This window comes from Zootoca vivipara, chromosome 10 (assembly GCF_963506605.1).
Source record: "Zootoca vivipara chromosome 10, rZooViv1.1, whole genome shotgun sequence".
NCBI lineage: Eukaryota > Metazoa > Chordata > Lepidosauria > Squamata > Lacertidae > Zootoca > Zootoca vivipara.
In genome coordinates this window covers 48,068,622-48,095,237 of record NC_083285.1, presented here as the reverse complement: position 1 = coordinate 48,095,237, position 26,616 = coordinate 48,068,622, and the positions used below count along the sequence as shown (strand labels likewise).

General features: G+C 42.4%; 1 protein-coding gene across 1 annotated transcript in view; it reads left to right on the top strand.

Annotated features, from left to right (window-relative positions):
- POLR3B (RNA polymerase III subunit B) overlaps positions 1–26,616 on the top strand; it is a 64,618-nt gene that overhangs the window by 10,791 nt on the left and 27,211 nt on the right. The window contains exons 10-20 of the mRNA XM_060279890.1: positions 465–587; positions 1,617–1,733; positions 2,456–2,590; positions 7,077–7,238; positions 13,591–13,791; positions 14,716–14,878; positions 15,991–16,144; positions 17,524–17,598; positions 18,088–18,186; positions 19,376–19,503; positions 24,478–24,687. Of these exons, the coding sequence (XP_060135873.1) occupies positions 465–587; positions 1,617–1,733; positions 2,456–2,590; positions 7,077–7,238; positions 13,591–13,791; positions 14,716–14,878; positions 15,991–16,144; positions 17,524–17,598; positions 18,088–18,186; positions 19,376–19,503; positions 24,478–24,687 (1,567 nt within the window). The remainder of the gene's footprint in view (positions 1–464; positions 588–1,616; positions 1,734–2,455; positions 2,591–7,076; positions 7,239–13,590; positions 13,792–14,715; positions 14,879–15,990; positions 16,145–17,523; positions 17,599–18,087; positions 18,187–19,375; positions 19,504–24,477; positions 24,688–26,616) is intronic.

Below are 26,616 nucleotides of genomic sequence, written 5' to 3'. Positions count from 1 at the left end.
GTTGAAAAAGGGAGCTAACCATCACCACCTATGCACAAAGTCGTTAGCAAGTTTGCATAACTTGAGAGAGAAGGTGTGTGTGTATAGAAAGATACCATTCATTACTTTCCTGTAGCTCTTCAACAGGCTTCCTCTGTTGCATTTGTCCCATACAAATAGCAGAGCATTGCTCCTTATTAAACTATATGAGGTTTCTTCTGCAAATGAGCTGCCAATAGCATTACTCTGCTGCTTTCCGTTTGTGTTTCCTCCTGCTGCTGCTGCTGCTTTGGCTTATCAAGATTTCCATTCCATAGTTTGAGTATGTGCTGCTGCCAGTGCCAGATGGCCCTGTTTCTGAGAGAAGTCTTAGGAGTAATACTGACTACAATGGCAAAATTAGCATAAGCAAATGCCAGCAAGTTAGCACCAAGCCAACATTCTTTCTCTCCTTTTCTACCTTTTATTTTTCTTCCCTCTTCCAGGCTATGGGCGTTGAGAGTGACCAGGAGATTGTGCAGATGATTGGTACAGAGGAGCATGTGATGGCTGCATTTGGTCCCAGCTTGGAGGAGTGCCAGAAAGCTCAGATTTTCACACAGATGCAGGTGTGTGACATTTCGAGCATCCATCTAAGAAGAGAATGGCTTCTTAGTTTTGCCTGTTGTGAGCTGATGGAGTGGCTCAGAGACTGCACTGGCCACAGTCTTCTGCCTGTCAAGCCCCTATGTTTTCTGTAGATTGGAAAAATTATTTTCCAAGTAGGAAAGTCCATCTCTGAGAGCTGATCTGTGCATTATGCAGACTGAGGTGGAAGAGTTTTGAGCATGGCTAAAAGTGGACATAGGATGAACATTACGGTGCAAAAGATGGGGAAATAGTTTGGGAGGACGGTGTAAGTAAGCAGCATAATTGGCATGACCTCAAGAGATCATTTTATACATTTTGACTATAGTTCTTCTTTCCTGTTTCAGTCCTTCTCAGAGTCCAGTTCTTTATTAACAAAATGCTACTTTGTTTGCATGATTAGCAGAAATGTTGGGTATGTTTGGGCCTTTTCAGACAAGAGTTATTACAGCAGTAGTCACTGGAGGACCACTGAACAGAACATGGGGTTTTTGTTTATGGAAGGTTAAAACCATAATAGGAAATATAATTATTGTTAGTATTGTTGGTTGTGTACTTTTGGGAAGTATCCAAAGAGTAATTCCATTAGTGCAAGGACTTCTGGCTGTGCAATGGAACTTCCTCCTCTCTCCTCTCCCTGCGTCCCTCCACATGCCCCCTAAACCAGTTTGAGAGCAGATTTGGGGGAGGTGCTGGGGAATTACTAGGAGCAGAGAGGGAGAGGAATTTCCGTGGCGCAAACAGAAATCCTTGTGCTAACAGGTCTACTTTGTTAAGATAGCAACCATAGATTGGCCTAGTCCATTTTCACTGTTCATCTTATTAAAGAAGCATCTTAGTCTGCTGTCTTGTCTTACATTTTAAAAAAATTAGGTTTTGGCATGCTGATTATCTTGTTAATATGCAATCATCAGTTGTTAATATGCAATGTAATTCCCTGAAAGCGGAGACTTCCAAGAAGAGTGTTTAACTTGTACTATGCTAACTTGGATTTGGATTTCACTTTACAGGCACTGAAGTATCTGGGAAATAAGGTCCGAAGGCAGAGAATGTGGGGAGGACCCAAAAAAACCAAGATGGAAGAAGCAAGAGAGCTGCTGGCAACAACCATTCTTGCCCATGTCCCTGTACGGCCGTGAATCTTGGATTTTGGGGCAGGGCTCCGGGGTGTGTGGGCTGAAATAGAATTCTTACCATACAAGACCTGAGTGGGTTGAACGTCCTCTGGCAGAGCACCTTCACTAATCCATTGTGAACTTGTGAGGGTGACTGTATCTTCACCTGTTGTTCACCATCCCAATCTGATTTAGGAAGGGACCTCAGGAAGAGCTGCTGCTTAGTTCTATCATTAGTTCTTGGTGTGTATTAGAGGAGTCAGATATTTCCTGCTCCTCATCTAATGCTTGTGTTGATTAGTATTCTGATCCATTATTTTTGCATGCTGCAGTAGGATATGTGCAGCTCTGTATGTGATTCTCTGCACACTAACATGTGATTACTGGTGTTGGGTTGAGGGAGCACTATGTAAAATTCAGAAGTGTGTGCGCGCGTGCGCGCGTACATGCATGTGTGATCTAGCCATAAACTGACCTAGTGATCTTCTTAAGTGAGGTGCTATTGCTTGATCTCTACTTTCTCTTCGTGAAATGAGAACTATTGTGAAAGTCTAATAGGGCTTTTGGAAGGATGAATGCAATGAGAAAATGTTACCACCCTGTTCTGAGTCTGGGGAATATTGCAGAGCTGCAAAATGAGTTTAACCTAAGCTGCATTTTCACGTAGTAGATTTTGGACAAATGACTACCTGTTCCTTACTAGAAACTGTTTACTCCCCTTTTCTGTGTTCCAGGTAAAAGAGTTCAATTTCCGCTCAAAGTGCATTTATACAGCTGTGATGGTCCGCAGAGTGATTTTGGCTCAGGGGGACAACAAAGTGGATGACAGAGACTACTATGGAAACAAACGATTGGAGTTGGCAGGACAGGTAAATCCACCCTGGTTTTTTTATACAGTACAACATGCAAACATTGATATGGAGTTAGCATATTTATTTATTTATTTATTTAATTTGTTGGTTGCTTTATCTTGCCCAAGGCAACCGAAATGATGCCACAGAATTAGGCTGCAGCACAACAGGTTCAGTGTGCAGCAAAAAAAATAATCGTGTGTGTTTTGGTCCCCAGATGATTTTGGTTCAGACACACTTTATTTAAGCTTTTCGCAATGGGTTCTGTTGATTAGTGATTCTGAAACAATAAAGGTTCATAAATACTGGCATATGCCTAATATGTTGAGAGTTGTGTAATGGTTTAAACGTTTCGTCTAGCTTCCTAAAAAATACATTGAAAGCAGACTTCTATCCCTTATGTGTGTGTTTTTCTGTTATTGACACTTGCTTGGCTGTATTTTGCAAATTGATAGAACATCTCACATTAAGCCTATTGCTCAGTGTTTTCATCTAGAGTTTATTTCCAAATAGCCTATAACACACACGCACCTCTGGTTGTGTTTCTGAGCTAAAAATCCTGTTGCTTAAAAATTTGAATGAAAAAGACTGTTCCTGTATGAGGAGGAAAAGCATAGCAGTCCACACAATGTGAAGACATAAAAGGCATTGTGTCTATAAAAATGTGTGAAAACAATAGCAGCTAATTTCACACCCCATGGGACAAGGGAGTACGAAATGTGCTTTAGCTTTAGATAACAGTCGGTTCCGCTAGCCAAGCTGGTTTACAGAGCTTTCCCTTAGTCTTTCTGCCCACTAGAGGCTTGGCAGGCCAGGTGCCAGCAGAGGTGTTAGCGAAACCTACCGATTCCAAGCTTAATCTTTTCACCTACCTTTTCTCTTTCCTTAATGTGTTCATTATTTGCCGAGCATTTCCCTCGTCTTTGTCCTCAGGGTTTGTTTGGCATTTCCCCCCCTTTCTTTCTTTCTAATTCAGCTTGCTTTGTATGGGTGAGATATGGAACAGCACCAAAATCCTGCACCCTGGAAAGGAAGGGATTTTTACCCTGTGACAAAAGAAAACCGCCTTGACTTCAGAGATTGACTAATCCCAGCTGTTCTGATAATATAATTAAGGCTGCCTAATGTCTTTAATTTTGCAACCAGTTTGTGTGAAAAGGAGAATTTGGCACTCTAAAGCCTTAAACACTAAATGGCAATCTCAAGGCGCCTAATTAGAATTCTCTGACATTAAGCTAATTGGTGAAACTGTATTTCAGCAGCTTAACTACTTTATTAATTTTTTTCCTCGGGATTTTCAATGGAAACCAATTGATGAGCTGTCAGTTCCTCTCCCTTATATTTCGCCGCCGCCACCCCTCAAATTTAATTTGCTCTTCAATGCTCCTGTCTGAAAGACCCTGGGTTCACCACAAAAATTAAATGAATATTATCACTGGCATTCCATCCCGTTCTCTCCTTAATCACTTACTCTTGACCTAAAAACGGGCTATTGTGAAACTTTGCTATGTTCTTAGAGAAAGCCTGTGGATGTACTGGAATTAGCCATGGAATGCTTTAGGCTAAAAAATGTCAAGAAGTTAGTGTATCCACCTAACCTAACTTTATTGCTTTGAACAGGAGGGGCTGGGAAATGGTGTTCAGTGGTGACTTCTTCTGAAGTCAGTGTTGAAATTTTTAGTTACGTACATGCTAATTATTTAATAATCTTTTATGCCATCAAAGAAACAGCCCTTTTCCTGATACTTGTTTAAAATATAGATAAAGATATGGGAAGGGCCATAACTCAGTGGTACTTTGCGCCAAAAAACCCCTATTTTGGTCAGTGTAGACGGTAGTGCGTTAGATGGGTCATAAGGCAACTTCCGGTGGCTTACCCAGGCTCATCCAGGGAATATTCATTCTGATAGCATTCACATGGGTACCCAAGCCTCAAAGGAACCAGAGATCTGCAAGTAATGTGTGAATGTCCAGGGCATGCCATATTGGCCTCTCCCCAAAGTGCACTTCAGAATCTGAGCATAAGAAGAGCCCTTCTGTATCAGTCCAAAGGCTGATCTAACTCCAGGATCCTGTTCTCACAGCGACTAACAATATCGGAAGCTTACAGGCAGGAAATGACAAGTGTGTTAGCACTCTCTCCATTTGTATTCCTGGGGCATGCTGCCTGTGAGACTGGAGGTAATACAGAGCCATCATGGCTAGCAGCCATTAAGAACATTAACCTTGATTAATTTGCCTGAACCCCCTTTAAAGTCATCCAGTTTGTGGGCTATTAGTGCATCCTGGGGTAGCTAATTCTATACTTTTAACTGTGGGCTATATGAAGAATCAGGTATTTTCCCCTGTCCTGAATCTTCAAATGTTCAACTTCATTGGATGACCTCATGTTCTAGTATTAGGGGAAGTGCTGTAGAGCATCTGCACTGCACACAGAGGTTCTGCAGATGAAATCACATTAGTAGATTAATCTACATGACCATTTACTTGCCACTGTGTGATCCTTTAGGAACTCTCTCATGGGAAACTCAGTTTTGCGTGATGTCACGAAAGATTGGCTCTCAAAGGGGGAAAGCTCTCAGCGCCCAACGTTGGTTTTGAGTAGTCATTGATATGTGCAATTGACACAGAATCCCATCTACCCTTTACCCATGATTGACCTCTGTGACAGTTCCCAACTAGATCATTATAGCTGACCTAAATTCAAGTTACTATTCCACATAATGTCAACTTTAGTCATCAAATGAATTCTCATGATTATGTTATGCAAGGCAAGGCAAAGAAAGGTCTGTTCTTTTTGCAAATCAGCAGGGACATGATAATGATGAAAAGATGGCAAATGCAGAGAGTGGAAGTGTTCATTGGGAGAGTAGATTGAGTTACTGGCCCATGGCCAATTGGGGGGCATGGTAGTGCTAATGTGTCTTCTAAAATGGAGACAGTTTTAAATTGGTTTAATTCCATGCAGGAATTAAATAGTGCAATAGTCTCCAGAATGTCTTAACAGGGCCTGTTTGAATACCTAGTTTGTTTAGCAGTTAACAATGCTTTGTATACTGGGAACTTGTATTTTTGGCATTCGGTAGCCGCTGTATTTTTAGTCTTCCTGACAGAGCTGCTGTAAAAACCAAGAGTTAGAATAGAATTGCCAAGTTCTAGAGCTTATACTTCTTTAGGTGATGCAGGAAAGGCTTTTCTTTGGAGCAGGGGTGGGTGGGGAGTAGGCATTCAATCCATGTGTAGCTTGCCGTGCAAAATTTTAGATGGATTGAGTTCCCAGTAAAGTTCATTAGAAGAAGTTGGGTGAAATGTGAATGGGTTAATTGGAGAGCAAACCAAAAGACGAGTATAATGTTAAAAATGATTTTAAAAAAGTGAAAGAAATAGCTGGAAGGAAATAATTCAATAAAGAACAAATATTTACAAAACTAGAAAGGACCATCCTTTCCCCATACTGATAGTTCTTCAAGGACAGGCACCCCCAAACTGCGTCCCTCCAGATGTTTTGGCCTACAACTCCCATGATCCCTAGCTAACAGGACCAGTGGTCGGGGAAGATGGGAATTGTAGTCCAAAACATCTGGAGGGCCGAAGTTTGGGGATGCCCGTTCAAGGAGTTGCTCCAGGTTCAATTTTCATAACATATGTTGGCTACTGAGACATTTACAGCTTATCTATATGTTAGCAATTCTGAAAATGAAAAACGTGTTAGGGTAGTTCTTCTATAGTAATGTGACATATCTATTTTAAAAGCTCTACATTTAAAATTTAAAAGATGTCATTTGGTGAGCCAGCAGATGAGCAGTTAGGTTTATAGGATCCAGGGTCTAAACAGGCCTAGTCTGGTGTTTTATATATCTGTTTGTTATAGTTATTTTTACAGTATTTTTCAATAGAACTTCTCTGTGTCATTTAGCCGTTTTATTTCAAGTGTTCTTAGGAACAGGCTGAAAGAGTTCGGACTTTGTCTTGTTGAAAATCAGATTACAGTGGTGCCTCGACTTACAAATTTAATCCGTTCCGAAGGCACCTTCATAGGTCAAAAAATTCGTAAGTCGAAAAGCGCCATTGGAAACGCGATTTCCCATAGGAATGCATTGGAAATGGAAAGATTCATAAGTCGAAGCAACCCAATCTAAAAATTCATAAGTCGAAGCAACCCAATCTAAAAATTCGTAAGTCGAAAAAACCCTATCTGAAACTGCTGCGGTTTCCGTTCGGATGTCAAGAAACTTGTAAGCATGCGCCATTTGCCCCATTCATAAGTCAAAAAATTCGGTTGTCAAGTAGTTCGTAAGTCGAGGTACCATTATACTACTTTACCCATAAACTAGAATAATTTGTTTATGTTGTAGTCATTTGGTCAGATTGTGGAAAGTGCCATTCTTATTTCAGGATGAGCAACGTAAAGGAATGGCCCTCCAATTAATGCATCTCTAGTGTGGCTTCCATTGCTAAATGCATTGCTTGCTTCCCACTGTAAATCTCCTTTTTTCTGTTGCAGCTTCTTTCCCTTCTGTTTGAAGACTTGTTCAAAAAATTCAACTCTGAATTGAAAAAGATCGCTGATCAAGTAATTCCCAAGCAGAGGGCTGCGCAGTTTGATGTAGTTAAGCACATGCGGCAAGATCAGATCACCAATGGCATGGTGAATGCCATCTCCACTGTAAGTGTTTCATTTGCTGTGGGAGGGATAGGAGAACAGTGGGGAATCTCTGGCCCATGGGCCTTATTAGGCTGGACAGGGGGTCCTCATTTGGCCCATGAGAACATTTCCCCCAAGCCATGCATGATGTCAGGAGTGGGACAGGTAAATACATGGATGCAAAGCATCCTTCAGGAGTGCTTCCATTTGCTCTTGACAATCAGGCTTTCCTTTGCCACTTTTAAAAGTTTGTCACTAAATGCAAGCGCCACTGGGATTGGATCCCCTTGCTTGCTTCCAAGTGATTTCTATCCCTGCCGAAAGTGTGGCTTGGAGTCTTTGCCAACCAGCTGACTGGTGGTAGCTGCAAACTCCACTTCCTGTTCTTGCACAGTTTGATTCCAGAATAATAATAATAATAATAATAATAATAATAATAATAATAATAATAATAATAATTTTTATTTATACCCCGCCCTTCCCAGTCAAGACCGGGCTCAGGGCGGCTAACAACAAATAATATCAACACAAATATAAAAGAAACAATTCAGTTAAAACAACAGAATAATACAATGTTAAAATTCAATTTTAAAATTAAAAATCTACGAATAAGATAAAACCATTATAAATAAAACCTTAGGGGAGGGTAACCGTGGGGTCAGACTGCGTCAGTCCGAAGGCCAAACGAAACAGCTCTGTCTTGCAGGCCCTACGAAAAGATGACAAATCCCGCAGGGCCCTAGTCTCCTGGGACAGAGCGTTCCACCAGGTCGGGGCCAGTACTGAGAAGGCCCTGGTCCTGGTCGAGGCCAGCCTAGCCACCTTGTGACTCGGGATCTCCAATATGTTATTATTTGTGGACCGTAATGTCCTCTGTGGGTCATACCGGGAGAGGCGGTCCCGTAGGTACGAGGGTCCTAAGCCGCATAAGGCTTTAAAGGTCAAAACCAGCACCTTGAACCTGATCCTGTACTCCACCGGGAGCCAGTGCAGTTGGTAAAGCACTGGATGAATATGATCCCGCAGCCGGGACCCCGTAAGGAGCCTCGCCGCGGCATTCTGCACCCGCTGGAGTTTCTGGGTCAGTTTCAAGGGCAGCCCCGCGTAGAGCGAATTACAATAATCAAGCCTAGAGGTGACCATCGCATGGATCACTGTGGCTAGATCAGGTTGAGAGAGATAGGGGACCAACTGCTTAATGCGGCGGAGATGGAAAAATGCCACCTTGGCTGTGGTTGCAACCTGTGCCTCCATGGAAAGGGAGGCATCCAAGGTTACCCCCAAGCTCTTGACAGAAGGGGCTGACACTAATTGGGCCCCAGCGAAAGATGGAAGTTGGCCCCCCCGCCCCATGTCATCCCGACCCAGCCAGAGGACCTCTGTCTTCGAAGGATTTAGCTTCAGCCGACTCCCACGTAGCCATCCAGCAACAGCTTCCAGGCACTTGGTCAATGTGTCCGGGGCCGAGGCAGGACGGTCATCCATCAGCAGATAAATCTGGGTGTCATCAGCATATTGATGACAACCCAGCCCAAAACTCCGGACAATCTGGGCAAGGGGGCGCATGAAGATATTAAAAAGCATTGGGGAAAGGATTGCACCTTGCGGGACTCCACACACCAAGGAGTGCCGCGGTGACAACCCCCTCCCTAGCGCCACCCTCTGTCCCCGACCTGAGATAAAGGAACGCAGCCATAGTTGGACTGTACCCTGAATCCCCACGTCGGCAAGGCGGTGGTCTAAAAGCTCATAATCGACCATGTCGAAGGCGGCTGACAGATCTAGAAGAATCAGCAGCCCCGACCCGCCTTGATCCAGCTGTTTACGGAGGTCATCTGTTAGGGCGACCAGTGCTGTCTCGGTCCCGTGGCCAGGACGAAAGCCGGACTGGAATGGATCTAAAGCCGATGTTTCATCCAGAAACCTACCGAGCTGTTCGGCAACCGCTCTTTCAATTATCTTACCCAAGTATGGAAGATTTGAAACAGGGCGATAATTGGATAGATCTAGCGGATCTGACGATGCTTTCTTTAAGAGCGGACGCACCACTGCTTCCTTCAACTCCTCTGGGAAAGTCCCTGAACTGAGAGACAAGTTGATAATCTCAACCAGGGGGCCCCGTACCTCGTCTGGACACGCTCTAATCAGCCAGGACGGGCAGGGGTCTAGGGAGCAAGTGGTGGGCCTCCCAGCCTGGAGGAATCTGTCTACATCAGCGGGGAGTATGTGGTCGAAATGGTCCAATACTAAACTCGAAGACAGTCGAGGGGCCTCTAGTTCCGCTATTGTATCAAAATTGGCAGAAAGGTCACGGCGAAGTGTCAAGACTTTCTCCGCAAAAAAGCTCGCAAATGCCTCACAGCTATGGGTCGAATTAGTGCCTAAATTTGACTGGTCCTCAAGGGTTGTTAGAGACCTGATTGTTCGAAAAAGTTGTGCCGGGCGAGAGTTAGCGGATGCGATGGAAGCTGAGAAGTAAGACTTCTTTGTGGCTTTCACCGCCATCTCGTAGGTTTTCATAAGCGACCTATAAGATGTTCTTGAGGCTCCGTCGCGAGTATGCCGCCATACTCGCTCAAGCCGTCTGAGGTCCCGCTTCATTTTCCGAAGTTCCTCGGTGAACCAAGGGGCCCGGTTTCGGCGGGGTTGCAGAGGGCGCTTAGGTGCGATCTCATCAATGGCCGCCAAGAGCCGGTTATTCCAGTTCTCGACCAGCTCATTTAACGAGCCACCAGGGGGAGCAGGGTCCCGTAAAGCCTGACGGAATCTATCAGGATCCATCAGCCTTCGCGGACGAGCCCAATCGGCTCACCACCCAAGCGGGGCAGAGGCGGTAAGTCAATCCTGGCTTTCAGAGCGTAGTGATCAGACCATGGCACTTCCATAATTGGGGACATGATCACATCTATACCTGCACCAAAAATCAAATCCAGCGTGTGGCCTGCTTGGTGTGTGGGACCCAAAACAAACTGGGAGAGCCCTAATGTCGCCATGGAAGACACCAGGTCCGGAACCCGTGAGGAGGGGGTGGCATCGGCATGGATGTTGAAGTCCCCCAAAACCAATAAGTTAGGGAACTCCAAGGCCCAGCCGGCCACCACCTCCAACAGGTCCGACAGGGTGGCTGCTGGTGCGCTGGGTGGTCGGTACACCAGCCAGACAGCCAAGCCCTCCTTGGTGCCCCACACTAGGCCAACACATTCAATGCCGGTGATTGATGGTGATGGCAGAGCCCTGAAAGAGCAATCCTCCCGGATTAACAACGCCACCCCTCCCCCCCGACCCACAGTCCGTGACTGGTGGAGGACGGAGAACCCAGGGGGTGTTATTTCATGTAATGCAACTACTTCACCTTCACGTACCCAGGTCTCCGTCACACAAGCCAGGTCAACCCCCAGTGAGATAAAAAAGTCTCGCATAGTGGCGGTTTTATTGCCTATGGACCTGGCATTGCACAACACCAGTGACGGAGGTGGATAATCCCTGCTCACCCTACCCTCGTCCCTCGGGATGGGGCGTAGATTGGAAGGGATTCGAGCATCACCACATCTCAAAACCCTTCGTCTGTGAAATCTACCCCCACCACCATACCTCCCTCGCCCATCGACAGTGGTGATCCCTAGCCCCGTGTCAGCGTCCTCCCCAAAGGAATGATGTCCCTTCAATAACAGATCTGCCCTAGGCCCAGTCTCTTGAATAGGAAGGATATAATGATGATATGTAGAATCGGATGGACAGACATCTCCAGTAGGTATAAGTATAGCCCCTCCCGCCACATCCCGGATTAAATTAAAGTGCACAGTTTGTCCATCAAGGCACCCGTCCCCTGGGTTCCTGTGTCAGTCTTCTGCCTGAATGGTTTCTAAAGTGCCAAGTTTGTCCACAAAGACTGAACCATTTCCAGGCCTAGGCTGCACCAGTTCAACTTGGTGTGTTGTCAATTTTGGTGTTGAAGGAAGTGTTGGGGGGCCCATTTCTTCCGGGGTCAGGTATTGACATGCCAACCACTCCTCATTAGATAGGGGCTTTGTTTTGTGATTGGCGTAATAATAATCCAAAGGGGCCGGAGGAGCTAGAAGGAAAATATGTTTTCTTAGGGCCGAGAGTTCATCGATCAGTGTATCCTGAGACTGCTGAAGTTGCTCTAGATTGGCCATCAGGCATTGCCCATTCTTTAGAATAAAATCATTTCCTTCCTTGCTAAATGATGTTTGGGGTTTTGGGGGCTTATTCTCATGGAGATGGGTTTTAACAGTGACTGGGTGTGGTGATTTAGGATTATCCTGGAGGCGGGTTTCATTTTTTGTAATGTCTGGCTGTGGTGGCTTAGGATTTTCCACCTTGCTGGGCTTGTTAATAGATATTTGAGTTTTGGGGAGCTTGACCTCCCGGGTGTAGGCTATAACTGTGTCTGATTGTGAAGACTTAAGATTTGCCATACTGCTAGACTCTGTAGAACCAATGTTGGATCTGCCAGACTTGTAGTTCTCTAAAACTGGTGAGGGAGCTCCAATATTTTCAAAAAGGCGATTTATCCGCAGTCCGGACTTCAGGAATTTATCTCTGTTTGATAATACTTGCTTAACTGCCACCCAGTCTTTAAAAGTCACCACTGCCCTGCTGTATAACTTATCATTTGAGAGAAATGTTACCTTTCTAATATTGTCTAATCTCATAAAGCCCCCAATAGCAAGGTCAATTTTCGTCCGAAAGTTACTTTCCCTGTGGTTGTACATTAGGAAGTTTCTATTATTGTGTGGGATTGTAAAAACAAGTTTATGCTTGTTTAAAATTAAATTCCAGCCATTTTGGATTAATTTATCACACACCTTTTTGGATTGATTTGAATGGGCAATGATTCCTTCGGACATCTTATGTAAACTTGTTTGCTTAAGCGTCAAGGGGTCCTTTTGTTTTTCAGAGTCATCGCTTGGTAGCAGTGTAGGTTCTATACTGTTTTGTAGCACAGCCAGAGAGTGTTTTGTTGAAGAGCTTGGCTTTTGGACAGTTTTCTTCGTTATTGTGGAAGGGTTGTTTGTTATTGAGTCCTCCAGCAATTTGAAGAGCTTTGGGAAGTTCATTTTCCTGGTCTGGTAGTACAATTTTCCGGAGCGGCGGCCCATTTTGATATTCTTGGGCTTTTTCTTTTTTTGTACCTGTCGCTTTCTCTTTAAGGACAGTTTCCTGACCACAAGGGGACTTTCCTTCTGTCGAGGTGTAGAGGAGTTAATTTCCGTGACTTCAGTGCCTGACTGGCATTTATTATCATTGGATATATTATTATTTGATTCATGAGGTGGAGGCCTTTCTTGTCTCTTAATTAGTTCAATTAAGGTAGCAAGCAGGCTCAGGCTTTCTGATAGAAAGTTTTTTATCAGCTTCAGGTCTTTATTTATCTGTGAAGAATAGTTTCTAAACAAGTCTTCATACATCCCAGACAGAAGGTAAAAGTGGCTGTGCGTGAATTGTAATCCGATGTTGCCTTGCTGTTTATCCCATTCCTGTGAGGGAGGTGAACTGGGCACATTTAGTCCAGAATCAGGGTTTCCACTTAAAGGCCCCTGCTCCTGAGGTGGTTCATGATCTGAGTGGGCGACGAGGCTCTTATTTGCTAACGCTGCTTGTTGCAACTCCGTTGCCAGGTCTGTTTCAGCCACTTTATCATTTGGTGTTTCCTCCCACCTGTTCCAAGCATGATCCAAAGACCATTCGTGTGGGTGGGGGTCTACTGGGTTTTTTAATCCTTCCCCTTTTGATTGAAAAAAAGTTGGAATTTTGGTCTGCTTTTTTCTTAAAAGGCTTTCCTCAGGATATAGAGGTGATATACCCAGTTCCTTATAACACTGTCTTGTTAGAACCATAGCTGACTCAGAACGATATAGGCTAATTTAAGGAGTCCAGCGTTAGTCTGGGAAGCTATGGAGGCTATGGAACTGCGGAGGAGGAGAATTTACGAGCTCTTCAAACAACTCCCAGAGTCTTTCAAAGATCTTGTCGGAGTCTTGTTGGTGATAAGGGAAGGAGGTTGGTAATTATTTCTGCCCTGCACTTCTTTATCGGCGTATTTGTTAAAAGATGCTCTTACTCACATAAGCGGGACTCAGAGAGAACTTGCCTCGGCGCCATCTTGGAAGTAGTGCTAATAATAGCACTGGCTTGTATTGTTACTCTTTATGCAAATATTCACCAGGCTTTTCTGCCCTAAAGTCTTGAGGACAGGTGGAAAGCTGAAGCTATTTTACCACTACAGTTAAGAATCGTCCATGTTTTCAAATATGGATCGATCTGTTTTCATATACTATTTTACCCCTTTTAAAAGTAGTTAAAATCTCTACTGCATTTTTGACAGACTTGTGTCATTCTTGACTTTTAGGGGAATTGGTCACTGAAGAGATTCAAGATGGATCGTCAGGGTGTGACTCAAGTCTTGTCCCGCCTGTCCTATATTTCTGCTCTGGGGATGATGACAAGGATCTCTTCTCAGTTTGAAAAGACTAGAAAAGTGAGTGGTCCCCGATCTCTGCAGCCATCACAGTGGGGTATGCTGTGCCCATCAGACACTCCTGAAGGAGAGGTAAGAACCATGAACTTAATTTATTTTCTCCCATCACAGTTTGATGTGCTGAACCATTAGTTGAACTTGAACAATTGCACCAGCAGCCAAAATAGTGGAAACCTTTTGGAAAATGTGCATTTCTGAGGTTTGATGGCTCATAACACCAGTCTTCTTTAGAATAATTCCATTACATAATACTGAAATATTGCATATCATTAGAAAGATTATTTAATGCAGAATATAATGCAACAAGCTTCGTTGGATTATCTTCATCCTAACAAAAGCCAAATAAAATCAGTAATACACAGAAAATAAAGGATATTTCGTAACTTCTCACCATTTCTGTCAGGACTTAGTGTGAAAACCTTTTGCCACAATTACAGTCCTAAAAACGGCGTCCCATGGAGTGAACCAAGGATTTTAGTTCGTCAGGTGTTATCATGTGAAACTAAGATTGTATGATTACTTCTATCAATTGTGCTTTATTCCTTAGTTGCTTCTGACTAACAAGTTTCTTTAATTGGTTCCAAATTTTCTGTTGGATTAAGGTCAAGGCTATTACATCACTTTCTAGATGACCAGTCAACTCCTTAAACTCTTTCAGTAGCACCTTAAAGACCAACTAAGTTTTTATTTTGGTATGAGCTTTCGTGTGCATGCACACGAAAGCTCATACCAAAATAAAAACATAGTTGGTCTTTAAGGTGCTACTGAATGAATTTTTTTATTTTGCTTTGACTCAGACCAACATGGCTACCTACCTGTAACTAGATCCTTAAACTCTGTTTGTCATTGGTCAGTTTTGAGTTAAGGAAATCCACTTCTCGTTACATAAGGCAGTTGTGCTGTCTTTTTCTAGTTATTTGGCTATAAATAAAATAATTTTATATGAATTGTGTGTGTATTTTTTCATTATTATTATTATTATTATTTTCCTTTCAGGCCTGTGGTTTGGTTAAAAACCTAGCACTCATGACTCACATTACGACTGATATGGAAGATGGTCCTATAATTAAATTAGCTGGTAACCTGGGAGTAGAAGACGTAAACCTTTTGTGTGGAGAAGAACTTTCCTATCCAAATGTGTTCCTTGTTTTCCTTAACGGTATGGCACTTCTGAAATTTTCTGGGTTGTTTAGCTTAGAAGTATAGGTGGAAGATTAAAATTTTATTTTGTTTGCCAGAATTTGTATACCACTTCATTGCAAATAAAACTTCTGTGTGGTTTACAAATGATAGCACTGCAGCTGTCTGAGTCGTGAATTCTGAAGTCCTAGGAAAGAGTCCCAGGACGCGGGTGGCGCTGTGGGTTAAACCACTGAGCCTAGGGCTTGCCGATCAGAAGGTCAGCGGTTCGAATCCCCGTGATGGGGTGAGCTCCTGTTGCTCAGTCCCAGCTCCTAAAACCTAGCAGTTCGAAAGCACGTCAAAGTGCAAGTAGATAAATAGGTACCGCTCCAGCGGGAAGGTAAACAGTGTTTCCGTGTGCTGCTCTGGTTCGCCAGAAGTGGCTTTGTCATGCTGGCCACATGACCTGGAAGCTGTACGCCGGCTCCCTTGGCCAATAACGCGAGATGAGTGCCGCAACCCCAGAGTCGGTCGTGACTGGACCTAATGGTCAAGGGTCCCTCTACTTTTAGGAAAGAGTGGGATTGAGTGTGACGAATATAGGACTCCTTTGAGTTATTTATGACTCAATTAGGAGCCACTAAAAACCGCCCGGCACGCTTTCTCTAGCGCCTCTGCTCTGTAGACCCGGGCTGGCAGTAAAACATACAGCAGAGCCTTCTTCTTCTTCTCACACACAGCGGAAACTTGTATAGCCGTTGGATAAAAAGCCTCTTAAGAACACACAGAGTCCAAGGTGTTCTAATAACTACTGAAGTTTATTTTAGAGAGAAAACAACAAACGACCTGGTGAGCTCGCAGACATCTTGCGACCGTCTCCCAGGCAAAAACGAAACCAACTGATACACAAAGAAATGCTTCCAGTATATTCTGTAACATGATATCTTCCTCAGTGGTCAGGTGGTACACAGTACACAGTTAACCCCTTGGTTACTTGTTACTCCTCACATTGAGCAGGACTGGCAGCAACATAGGCTGTTCACAGCCACGGAGAGCCAGGGTTGGCCCCATCTGTCTGAAAGGTGGCAGAGTTGTGCAATAGCGGGTAATGGAGATGAGAGTGCTTAACATAATTGCTTTATTGAACAGGCAACATCCTCGGGGTCATCCGAGACCATCAGAAACTTGTCTACACATTTCGGCTAATGCGCAGAGCTGGTTATATCAACGAGTTTGTTTCAATCTCTACAAATCTTACTGACAGATGTGTGTATATTTCCTCCGATGGAGGACGATTGTGTCGGTAAGGAACTTGAAATACACCTTACTTGAATGACTGCAACTGCAGTATCATGTTCGTTCAGCTCGTTCTCAGGAACGGGTTTCGTACATACTCGACAAGATTACTGGTAAACAACCCTTTTTTGTCCAGAAGGTCCAGCCGGATGGATGCATGTTTAAGCAACAAAAAGCAGCACCAGTGTATTTGACATTGGAACAGTTTGGATGATTGTTCAAGGCTTTATGCCAGAAACGAGCTCACCTCCTCCCATCACATGCCAGCTTCATTTTGAAGATCTGAGCTTGGAATTATAGCAGAGTTTCTCATTTGGCCAAAATGGGGAAAATCTAGTTTAACGGCAGTTGTTAAACCAATAAAATAAGCCAGAGTTAGCAAAGTTAGCCAGCTGACTGATATTAAGACTAGTTCAGACATAACAGGGAACTCTGGCTTAATTTTTAGTCGAGATTTACAACCCTAAGTCAGCAAGTACTGGAAGGAGGAGAGAAGGAGGACTGCTAAGTCCTAGTGTTCATTCCCAGCTTTGCAAACAATGGTTTATGAAGCCTTGAACAACTGTCTGAACTGGGACACTGGGTGACTAATAAGTTTTGTCAGGTTGTTGTTGTTTTTGGTTTCCGCAACCCCCTTGTAATCCTTTCGCAGTGGTTCCGACATCCACTTCAACATTTAAATGTGCTAATTAGCCTCTGAACTATTAGCATGGACTCTTGGAGTGGAATTCCCAAGTATATTGCAGTTATTTACTGCACACTGCGAGAGCATCTTGTCCAAACAGAAACAGCCCTTGACGTTTCGATTGTGCATGCCATTCTTTGTATCAGTGTTTCTGTGTGGTGGTTGTGGTAGAAGCCTTTTAGAAAAATCATTCCTGCTTGAAAGCCATGCTGCCAAATAGCAAATAATTTTTTATACTTTTGTTCTCCAGCGTGGAGTTGGACTTAGGTAGGTGATATCAACGGAATGTTATATTCGCTGATCAGTACATTATACCCCTCCTATTCCCTTGCTGATGTTTCTTAGTTATTGCATTAGCAGCTGCATGGCATACAGCAGCATTTGTTTTGGTGTTCAGGTCTCCTGCGTGGTATAATAAACTTGGCTTGGCTTGTCCTTTAATATATAAGCTTAATAAATGTTGTTATACTGATTGGCAAGCTTAAATAATATTGTTCTTTTATAAGGAACACTGTACAAGGACTTGTTATGATGAACTGAAACCTTCATCTGAAATTAAAATATGGTCCCTGATTAAGGAGCGGATTGAGAAAAGTGGAGAGAGAAAAAACTGTTTGGATGTACAGCTTCTGAGGCTCCTGAATGATTTATCAACCAATATGCAATGTCTTGCTTAGCTCTGTTCCTTTCTCCTAGTGCAGGCCTTACATCATTGTAAAGAAGCAAAAACCTGCAGTTACAGGCAAACATATGGAAGAACTTGCACAAGGTTATAGGTAAGCAATTGGGCAAGATGCAGCATGCTTGTTTCCTTGTCTAGGTATAGCTATGCAGAAATTAGGATAAATCACATTAGGTGATCCTGTAGCAATTAAAAAAGAAGATGCTTTTGGACCAGGGATGGGGAACCTGTCCCTCCAAATATTTTTCGACTACTGCATCATCTCTGACCATTGGTCATGCTGGCTGAGGTTGATAGGACTTGGAGTCCAATGACATGCGGAGGGCCACAGGCTTCCCCTCCCTGGTGTAGAAAATGCTGAGCTAGTGAGACCAACGATCTGACCCTGCATCAGGCACCCTCAGACCCCACTTTTCATTTCACGCTAGCATACGAGCTGGTTTTCAGAAGAATTTAGTTCACAGTAGTAGTAACAGTTCAGTTTCTACACAAATTGGTCGGTCACTTTTTTTAATTGATGCGATAACGCAGGTTTAATGTGGAATTTGTAAGTTATTTTTGCACATTCGTGCTCTGCCTTCAGGAATTTTGAAGACTTTTTACACGAAAGTTTGGTTGAATATTTGGATGTGAACGAGGAAAATGACTGCAACATTGCACTGTATGAACATACAATCACAAAGTAAGTGTTCTATGTTAAGAGGTTTGTGTGGTAAAACTGGTATTGGCATTGGAAGGAGTTCCTCATGTTGTGTTGAGTGGTTTACAGGAGTGAGAAAGCAGGGAATGATGCATATATATGCAGATATCTGAGATAAAGGATGTTTGATATTTATGAAAAATGCTCCTCAGGGATATTTATGTTGTCTTTCATTTGTATATCTGATGGAACTATGAATGCACTCATGGGGTTCCTAAACTAGTGTGCCTCCCCATTTAGATCAGTCATATTATTGTTATTATTTATTTAATTCAGGCATCCCCAAACTTTGGCCCTCCAGATGTTTTGGACTACATTTCCCATCTTCCTCGACCACTGGTCCTGTTAGCTGGGGATCATGGGAGTTGTAGGCCAAAACATCTGGAGGGCCGCAGTTTGGGGATGCCTGATTTAATTTGTATGCAGCGCTTTGTCCAAACATCCCAGGGTGGCATGTCCCTTTACATTTTCCCACCATGGAAACCCTTGGAGTAGGTGAGGGATTTCTCGTACACCCTGGAGCTTCCAGCCTGTAAGGCATCACTAGATTACGGACTTGTAAAATGCAATAGAGGAATGTTTTGTGTGATTTAGAATGCATGGTCACATTCACACCATGATGATACTGTTTTGTCACAGAGTTACAATCTCAGGACACTTGACAAGCTGCTGTCCCCAGGATTCCCACGACCGCTAAAGTGGTATACTAGTGCTTCAGATGAATGGAGTGGGTGCAGCCCTTATTTTTGTCATTCTCTTCTTCACTGTCTAACTGTGTGACTTTTCCATTATTTTCCCGGTTCATGAAAGCCCTGAAATACATATTTGAGCCTTCTTGTTTGTCAATACAGTCAAACCTTGACCGTAATCTGTTCCGGAATGCTGTTTGACTTCCGAAACGTTCAACAACCAAGGCGCGGCTTCCGATTGTTTGCAAGAGCTTCTTGCACTCAGGCGGAAGCCGTGTTGGATATTTGGGTTATGAAAAACGTTCAAAAACTGGAGCGTTTACTTCCAGGTTTCCGGCTTTCAGGGCATTTCCGGCTTTTCCGGAGGCATTCGGGAACCGAGGTTTGACTTACCGGTATGTGGGCTGCAAGCTTTAAGAAATCTAACTACGTACTCTTGATCTTTTTGTTTCTCTCCCCTTCCTCCCACCTCCGCTTAAAAGAGAGACAACACATCTGGAGATTGAACCTTTTACTCTTCTTGGCGTGTGTGCTGGCCTCATTCCTTACCCTCACCATAACCAGTCTCCAAGAAACACTTACCAGTGTGCTATGGGGAAGCAAGCTATGGGTAAGACCTATGCCTCACATCTGAGTACTTGCTTTTTTATGCAGGCTGTTTAGTATTTAGTATATATAAAGGTAAAGGGACCCCTGACCATTAGGTCCAGTCGTGACTGACTCTGGGGTTGCGCGCTCATCTCGCATTATTGGCCAAGGGAGCCGGCGTATAGCTTCCAGGTCATGTGGCCAGCATGACAAAGCCGCTTCTGGCAAACCAGAGCAGCACATGGAAACGCCGTTTACCTTCCTGCTGTAGCGGTTCCTATTTATCTACTTGCATTTTGACGTGCTTTCGAACTGCTAGGTTGGCAGGAGCTGGGACCAAGCAACGGGAGCTCACCCCGTCCCAGGGATTCGAACCGCCGACCTTCTGATCAGCAAGCCCTAGGCTCAGTGGTTTAACCACAGCGCCACCTGGGTCCCATCTATTTAGTATATATAGTATAGTATTAAATTATTTTAAAACCATTGATGATAAGCCAATTTTTCCATAGTGGAATGTGAGGTTCAAATTTGTTTTTAAAGATGCTTAAAACAGCATTGCTAATATGAAAATTACTGTGCTTGCCTTTTCAGTGTTACTGGAGAGCTAGCAGTGAGTGTCTATGTCACCTTGCACTGCAGTGTTTTATACAATTTTACACAAAGACTGACAGAGAACATGGAGATTTCCTGTCAATCACTAATGTGTGTAACTTTTCAGTATTAATTGCTAATTCTTTAACACCAAGATCTAGATATTGAAATGTAGTTATAATGAATTTTCCCTTTGTAGGAAAAGCTGGAATGCACTATTTATCAGTGGCTTCTTAATATGGTAACAAATAATACAAGCATTACAATCTCAAGCACATTTACTAGGCACATTTACAGATTTGAGTTCAGTGGATGTTACCTTGGAGTAAACACACATAATACCAAGCTGCAACTGTGGAAAAGCTGCAAATTCTAATACTGTATATGCTAAACGTCAAATAGAAATTCTTTGCTATCCTATCTCACAAGCCGCCTTTTGTTGGTTGGCTAAACCTTTCCCCATTAGTTATTTATTAAAAATACATATAAAGTAGTGTACAAGGTTCACAAAAACAAATAAACCCACCTGCCAGTAGTTCATATTAGAGTATGCTAGTTATGCAGTTCATAAGTCAACGCAGGAATACAATATGGCCTTCCAAAAAAAGATATTTCGTCTCAATCTAGCAATCACTATTATTTCGTTAAATGAGCATGGTAATTCCAGGGGTGCAAATCCACCTCCCCAGTCTGTAGAACCTGTGGACACAAGACTTGCTGTTTCTATTGAAATGAATGGGGCAATGCATGGGCGCATTGTGTACATGTTGACCCCTGTATCATATGTTTGTTCATTTATGATAACATTGTTTTAGATCACACACACAAAGTCTTCAGTAAAATAAACTTAGCACCTCCTGGGCTTACAAAATTGCATTGCTTTAAACTGGGTCATTTACTCCCCCCACCCCACCCTGCCCCCCCAAAAAAAATCTTTGTGAAAGATTGTGAATAAATCTCTCCCATCCCATCCCCACTCTTGGACACTGTCCTTGAAAAATTTATCCGGGGCAGTTTCAATTGCAAACAGTACCAGAGAGTTGTGTTCTTACCATCTCCTGTTCATTTATTGTGACTTACTCTTGAAAAGTTAACACCGAATTGTGTTTAAAATATTTACTTTTAATATTTTAATATTATGTATGTGTCATTTCTGGAAATCACATTTCCCCGAATAAATTCTAAAACTGAATCGTGTTCCTTCTCTGTCACTTTTTCTGGCAGAAATAAAAAGTTGGAGGAAAAAACTTAAATATATGCGTACTTTTTATTTTATTTTTGCCTCTCTTTTTACTGCGATCCCCCCCCCCTCCAAAGGGGACTCTATTTTAGGACTATTAGCCTCAGAAGGTTTGGTTAGTTACCACACACAGTTAAGCAGGATCAGTGTGTACAGAAAGCCAATTCAGTATCTGTAGAGTTCTTTTGTAGTTTTCTGTGTGAAGGTCTTTTTTTCTCGTTTTGTTTTCAGTGTCATTTGCAATTCATTGTCTGTGTTTTCTGAGGTTGGTGTATTCAGCTGCTTTGACCCTGGGTCTTGCACATTTAGCTCCTTGGATACAATCCTCTGACGTTGCTGCTGACGCTGGGAACACAAAAGCTGCTGAATATCTTTAGTAATATTTTTTAAGGCTTTGTTTCTTTCTGCTATTGCAAAGCACCTGACTCTGAAGAAAGAGCAGGGAGACAAAACTGCATTTCTAAAGTTGGCGTATTACAGATTTGTTTAAATTGAGTTTTTACATTGTGTGCAGAATGTTTGCAAAATCCTATGGAATCTCCTCCCTCCCACCAGAAAAAAAACACCCTATGTGATCATAGTTGCAAGAAAATTCTTTCCCAGTCCTCCTAGATTTGTAACTTGTGAGTAATATCAGCATTGAGGAATTTTTGTGCTGAGTCTCATAAACTGACTGTTTTGAATCTGTCTGCGGTGATTCATCACATCAGATACGTTTGCCCTTTTTAAAAAAACACCCCAGCCCTCTCTATAGTAGTCTTTGCCCACCCCCTGCTGCCACTAACTGCCTTTGTATTGTCCTGGAGGAGATCCATGTTCAAGTCCATTTAGTCATTTCCTGGGCTGTCAAGAGCTTGGGATTATTGAGATAGCATTTTAGCTTCCTGCTGAGAAGAAAGAACCCATTGCTCAGCCTTGCCCCATTCTGATCACTGAAATACTTTCATTGCTTTCAAAAATTGCAAAAATTGCATCCTTGGGCTTAGCAGTCATTCAAGTGAGGGAAATGGGTGTGTCCCATAATATGCAGGTGTGCCTGGTGAACTAAGATGATGTAGATGTATAGTGGGCATATTCAATAGCGAAAAAATATGGTTTTAGGTTATAGGCTTGGGTGAGCTGTTGCAAGACTATTTAAGCATTTTACTGATAATGCCTATATCCTGGTTTTCCTTCAAGAAGCTTAGAATGCAGCTGATCTGAAGCTTCCAAGTGGTGTTGCATCCAGGCACTGAGCAGGGTGACACCTTGCTAGGCTTCAACAATGTAATAGTATCATATTCCTCCAAGCAGTCTCTGGATGAATGATGACAGGGACTCTTGAGTAGCTTCTATATGTGCAGCAGAACTTCAGAGGTTGTGGAGAAGCTGCTCCAAATTCTGGAGGACCTTCAAGAATAAACCTATTGAAATCAATGGGAATGTGTCTGGATCCAGCTCTCTGTGCCTTGTTCATTAGTAAAGTTCCAAACATACAGGGAAGGTTGGCCTTTTCAGGGAGTGATGTTCATACACTGATTGCTATCTAAAGGTTTTATGAAGCCTCAGGAATGCACTCTTCATTCACGTCTCTGAAAAGGGAAACTTTTACAGGCATAGCTCTGGATTGCAGCCATTATGACTTGCCCCATGGCTATTCCACTGAAGTAGCTGTTGTATTTCTAACTAGGTTGCTGCAAGCCCAATTCTTGATAGAGAAACAGACTTTGTAGTGGCTTTTGCAGCCTAGCTCTAGGGTAGGTAGCACAAGGGCTGACAGGTGATAGATACTTGAGGTAAATAAATGTTGCCCAAAGTGGACTGGTGTGCTAAGGCCTTCAGAGATACAGCCATGTTGTCCAAGCATTTCTTGATTTAGGTTTAGGTTTTATTATGTTACTGTTCTAAAAAGAGAGAAGAGGGAGAAAGAAAAGTCATGTATGGTAAAATTTCATTTGGTTAGTGAGGTTGAAAGAAACACTGAGGCAATGGTGAAACCAGGGTTGTTGTTTTTTTATATATATATAAAGTTGTTTAGATGGATAGTTTTATTATACATTTGCTTATTGGCACAATGACTATGAGTTTTATTCAACTAAGTTCTACTCTGCATAGATCCATTAGGGTCTGAATTCGACCCACTGTCTCCAACACTAGTCATACTTGAAGTGGGCCCAAACTGATATCAATGAACATGGCTAATTTAAATCCATTAATGTCCATGGGTCTACAAACATGAACTACAGTCCTTTTTAAACCGTGTATATATATATATTGCTGTTCATTTGATATGTGTGCCACTTTGGTACATTCTTCTATAGATGCTGCATACATAGACAGAGGAGGACAGATAAAACTTAGATGAATAATAATATATTATCTATACCCCACCCATCTGGCTGGGTTTCCCCAACCACTCTGGGCGCTTCCAACAAACATTAAAATACAATAATTTATTAAACATTAAAAGCTTCCGTAAACAGGGCTACCTTCAATCAGAAGGTAGATTGAAGAAGTGCTATATGGAGCACTCTTTAGAGTCTCTTATTTGAAAGCACTATCAGACAAATTATAGAGCCTGGGTACTTGGAGCCTTTTCTGATGACTTTTCCATACCACTTACTACTAGTTGGTATTGTAAAAAAAAAAAAAAGGTGTTTTCAAGAATCATCCAAGCTATTTTGCTGATGATAAATGCCCAGCACAACTTAGGTCCAAGCTATCTGAAAGACTGTATTCCCTCATACAAGCCTGTCTGGGTTTTGAGATCTTCAGGGGAGGCCCGCCTCTTGGTCCCACCACCCTCACAAGAACGCTTGGTGGGTGTGCAGGACAGAGCCTTCTTAGTGGCTACTCCCAGACTTTGGAACTTCCTCCCTGGAGAAGCTAGGTTGGCTCCCTCCTTGCCCTTCCGTTGGCAGTCGAAGCCCTTGTTCCAACAGGCTTTTGGGAAACTGTCTGCATTTAGTGCCAGGGCTGGTGCTGTGCCCTTTTTATTGCATTTATTTGTATGTTTTAAACATATGTTCTGTATGTTTATAGTTTTACTTCTTTCAGTGTTTGCTTTTATTATTGTTTTTTCAATTCTTGTTTTTATCTGTAGGCTACCTTGAGTCCTTACAGCAAAAAAGTCAGTGTATAAATGAAATAATAATAATAATTAATAATATCTTTTTTAAATTGCAGGTACTATTGGATACAATCAGAGAAACAGAATAGATACTCTTATGTATCTGTTGGCGTATCCCCAAAGACCAATGGTTAAAACAAAAACCATAGAACTCATAGATTTTGAGAAACTGCCGGCTGGACAGAATGCCACAGTTGCTGTGATGAGTTACAGTGGTTATGACATTGAAGATGCTCTTGTGTTAAACAAAGCTTCTTTAGACAGAGGTAAGAAGGACCTCATAATGCTCTGCCATTATCAGTGGATTGAGAGCTATGTTTCTTTCTTCAGCTCAATTCATTCAACCATGGTAAATAAATTTACCATTCATTTTGCTGAACTACAAATCCCATCATCTCTGACTATTGGCCATGCTGTCTGAGGCTGATGGGGGTTGGAGTCCAAAAAGTACTGGAGGGCAGAACATTGGCTACCCCAGATTTAGGGTAATATTTCACTTGACAAGCCATGGTTTGTGACCTATCATGTGTTTTTAAACCCATGGTTTATAAAAGCTATGGTTTGGTGTGATTCCTGAACCAGAAAATCATAGTTATGGCCATTGCTCTGATTTCAGAAGCCCCTGCAAGATAAAACGGGGAATGCTGAGCTGATTGAAAACAAAAGGAAGCAGGCATCTCTGAACCCAATTGGCCTGTACATTTGAAGCCTCAAATTATGGTTTAGGGCTAGGCTATTACCATAGTTTAACTTCTTCCCATAACAATAAACCATCGTTTATCATTACACCTAATTGCAGCCACTGTGTTACAGCAAACAAAATGGGGAAAGGCAGTATAAAATTGCCTAGCAAATCTCTATACTTAATCCTGAATCAGAGTAGTTTTTGAAAAGGAAGCAAACTCTCTAAATCAGTACTTTTTAATGCGTACAATTGCAGTGTCATATATCCTTTAGCAGAGTTAGCATCTGACCAAAAGGAACGTATTAAATTTTGCTGGAGGTTGGTGTGTGTGTGAATGTATCCTGCTGTCTTCACTTTGATGAAGCTTGTCTGGATGATCTGGTTTTAGTGCTGTGCTAACAATCATTTTCAAAGTGCCATCGCCCTTGAGAAATGCCTAACATTTATTTTGCGTGGCCACAAAACTTTCTCGCCAGCTTGTGCTGGTACATCCTAGCACACTTTCCCCAGCCTTTGCACCCCTCCTTGCTAGTTGCCAGGCAGCCATACTAGTATTCCTAGACATGTATCTTTGGCATTAATGTCTGCACACTTAATTTATTCTTTTTTTCTAAAACAATGGCAGACATGATTTAAAGCAGAATGTTTTCCTTCTTGTAGACTGCTAACATTGGGGAGAAATCAAAGACTGCTCAGAATTACTTCGTATCACTGAATAATGTTGATACGTCAAGCATAACTTACAGCTATTTTGGGGTTTTCAATCCAAAGTCTATTCAAAGGCATTCTACTTCTGTTTAGAAATATGTATGTGTTTTAGTCAGTTAGGGCTAAGGAAGGAAACTCAGTGCATTTGTATGTTTAGCTCTAACTTCGAGTTCTTAAAAGCAAAAGTTATCAGTGTCATTGTCTGATATTTTTAGAAGGGCAAACTAGAGTAGATACTTCTTTTTTAAAAAAAATACTTTGAGGCCTTTATTAAAACTATGGAAATTTTCTGGCCACTGTGAACTCACAGTTTTAACAAGAGTAGCCATATTAGCAATCTCTGGCACTTTAAAACTAACAATTGTATTGCATCATAAGGTTTCGTTCACCAGGGCCCATCTCATTTTCATAGTACTTGTTAGAGACGTTTTTAATTGTTTTACAATGTTTTAAATGTGTTATTTTGTTTTATTTTTAATTGTGTTGTTTTATCTTTGCTGCCCTTCGCTCTTCACGGAGAAAGAGCAGGATGTAAATTTAATAAATAAATGCCGGCTTTTGTAGCCTTCAGAGGTCCATGCCAAAATTGGTGCAGCCTGATCCTATACTTGCAATTCCACATAGGACCTAGATATATGAAAGCTGGGGGGGCGGAAACCAGGAAAACTGGGCTGGAGACCTACTTCCCACGCCAATTTTTTCCCATATATATTTTTTCAGGCCCTCTCTAGTAAGATCACAGCCCTACACTTTTAAAGGTGTTTGGGAAATTTATATTTTACTTGTATTATCTTATAAATCA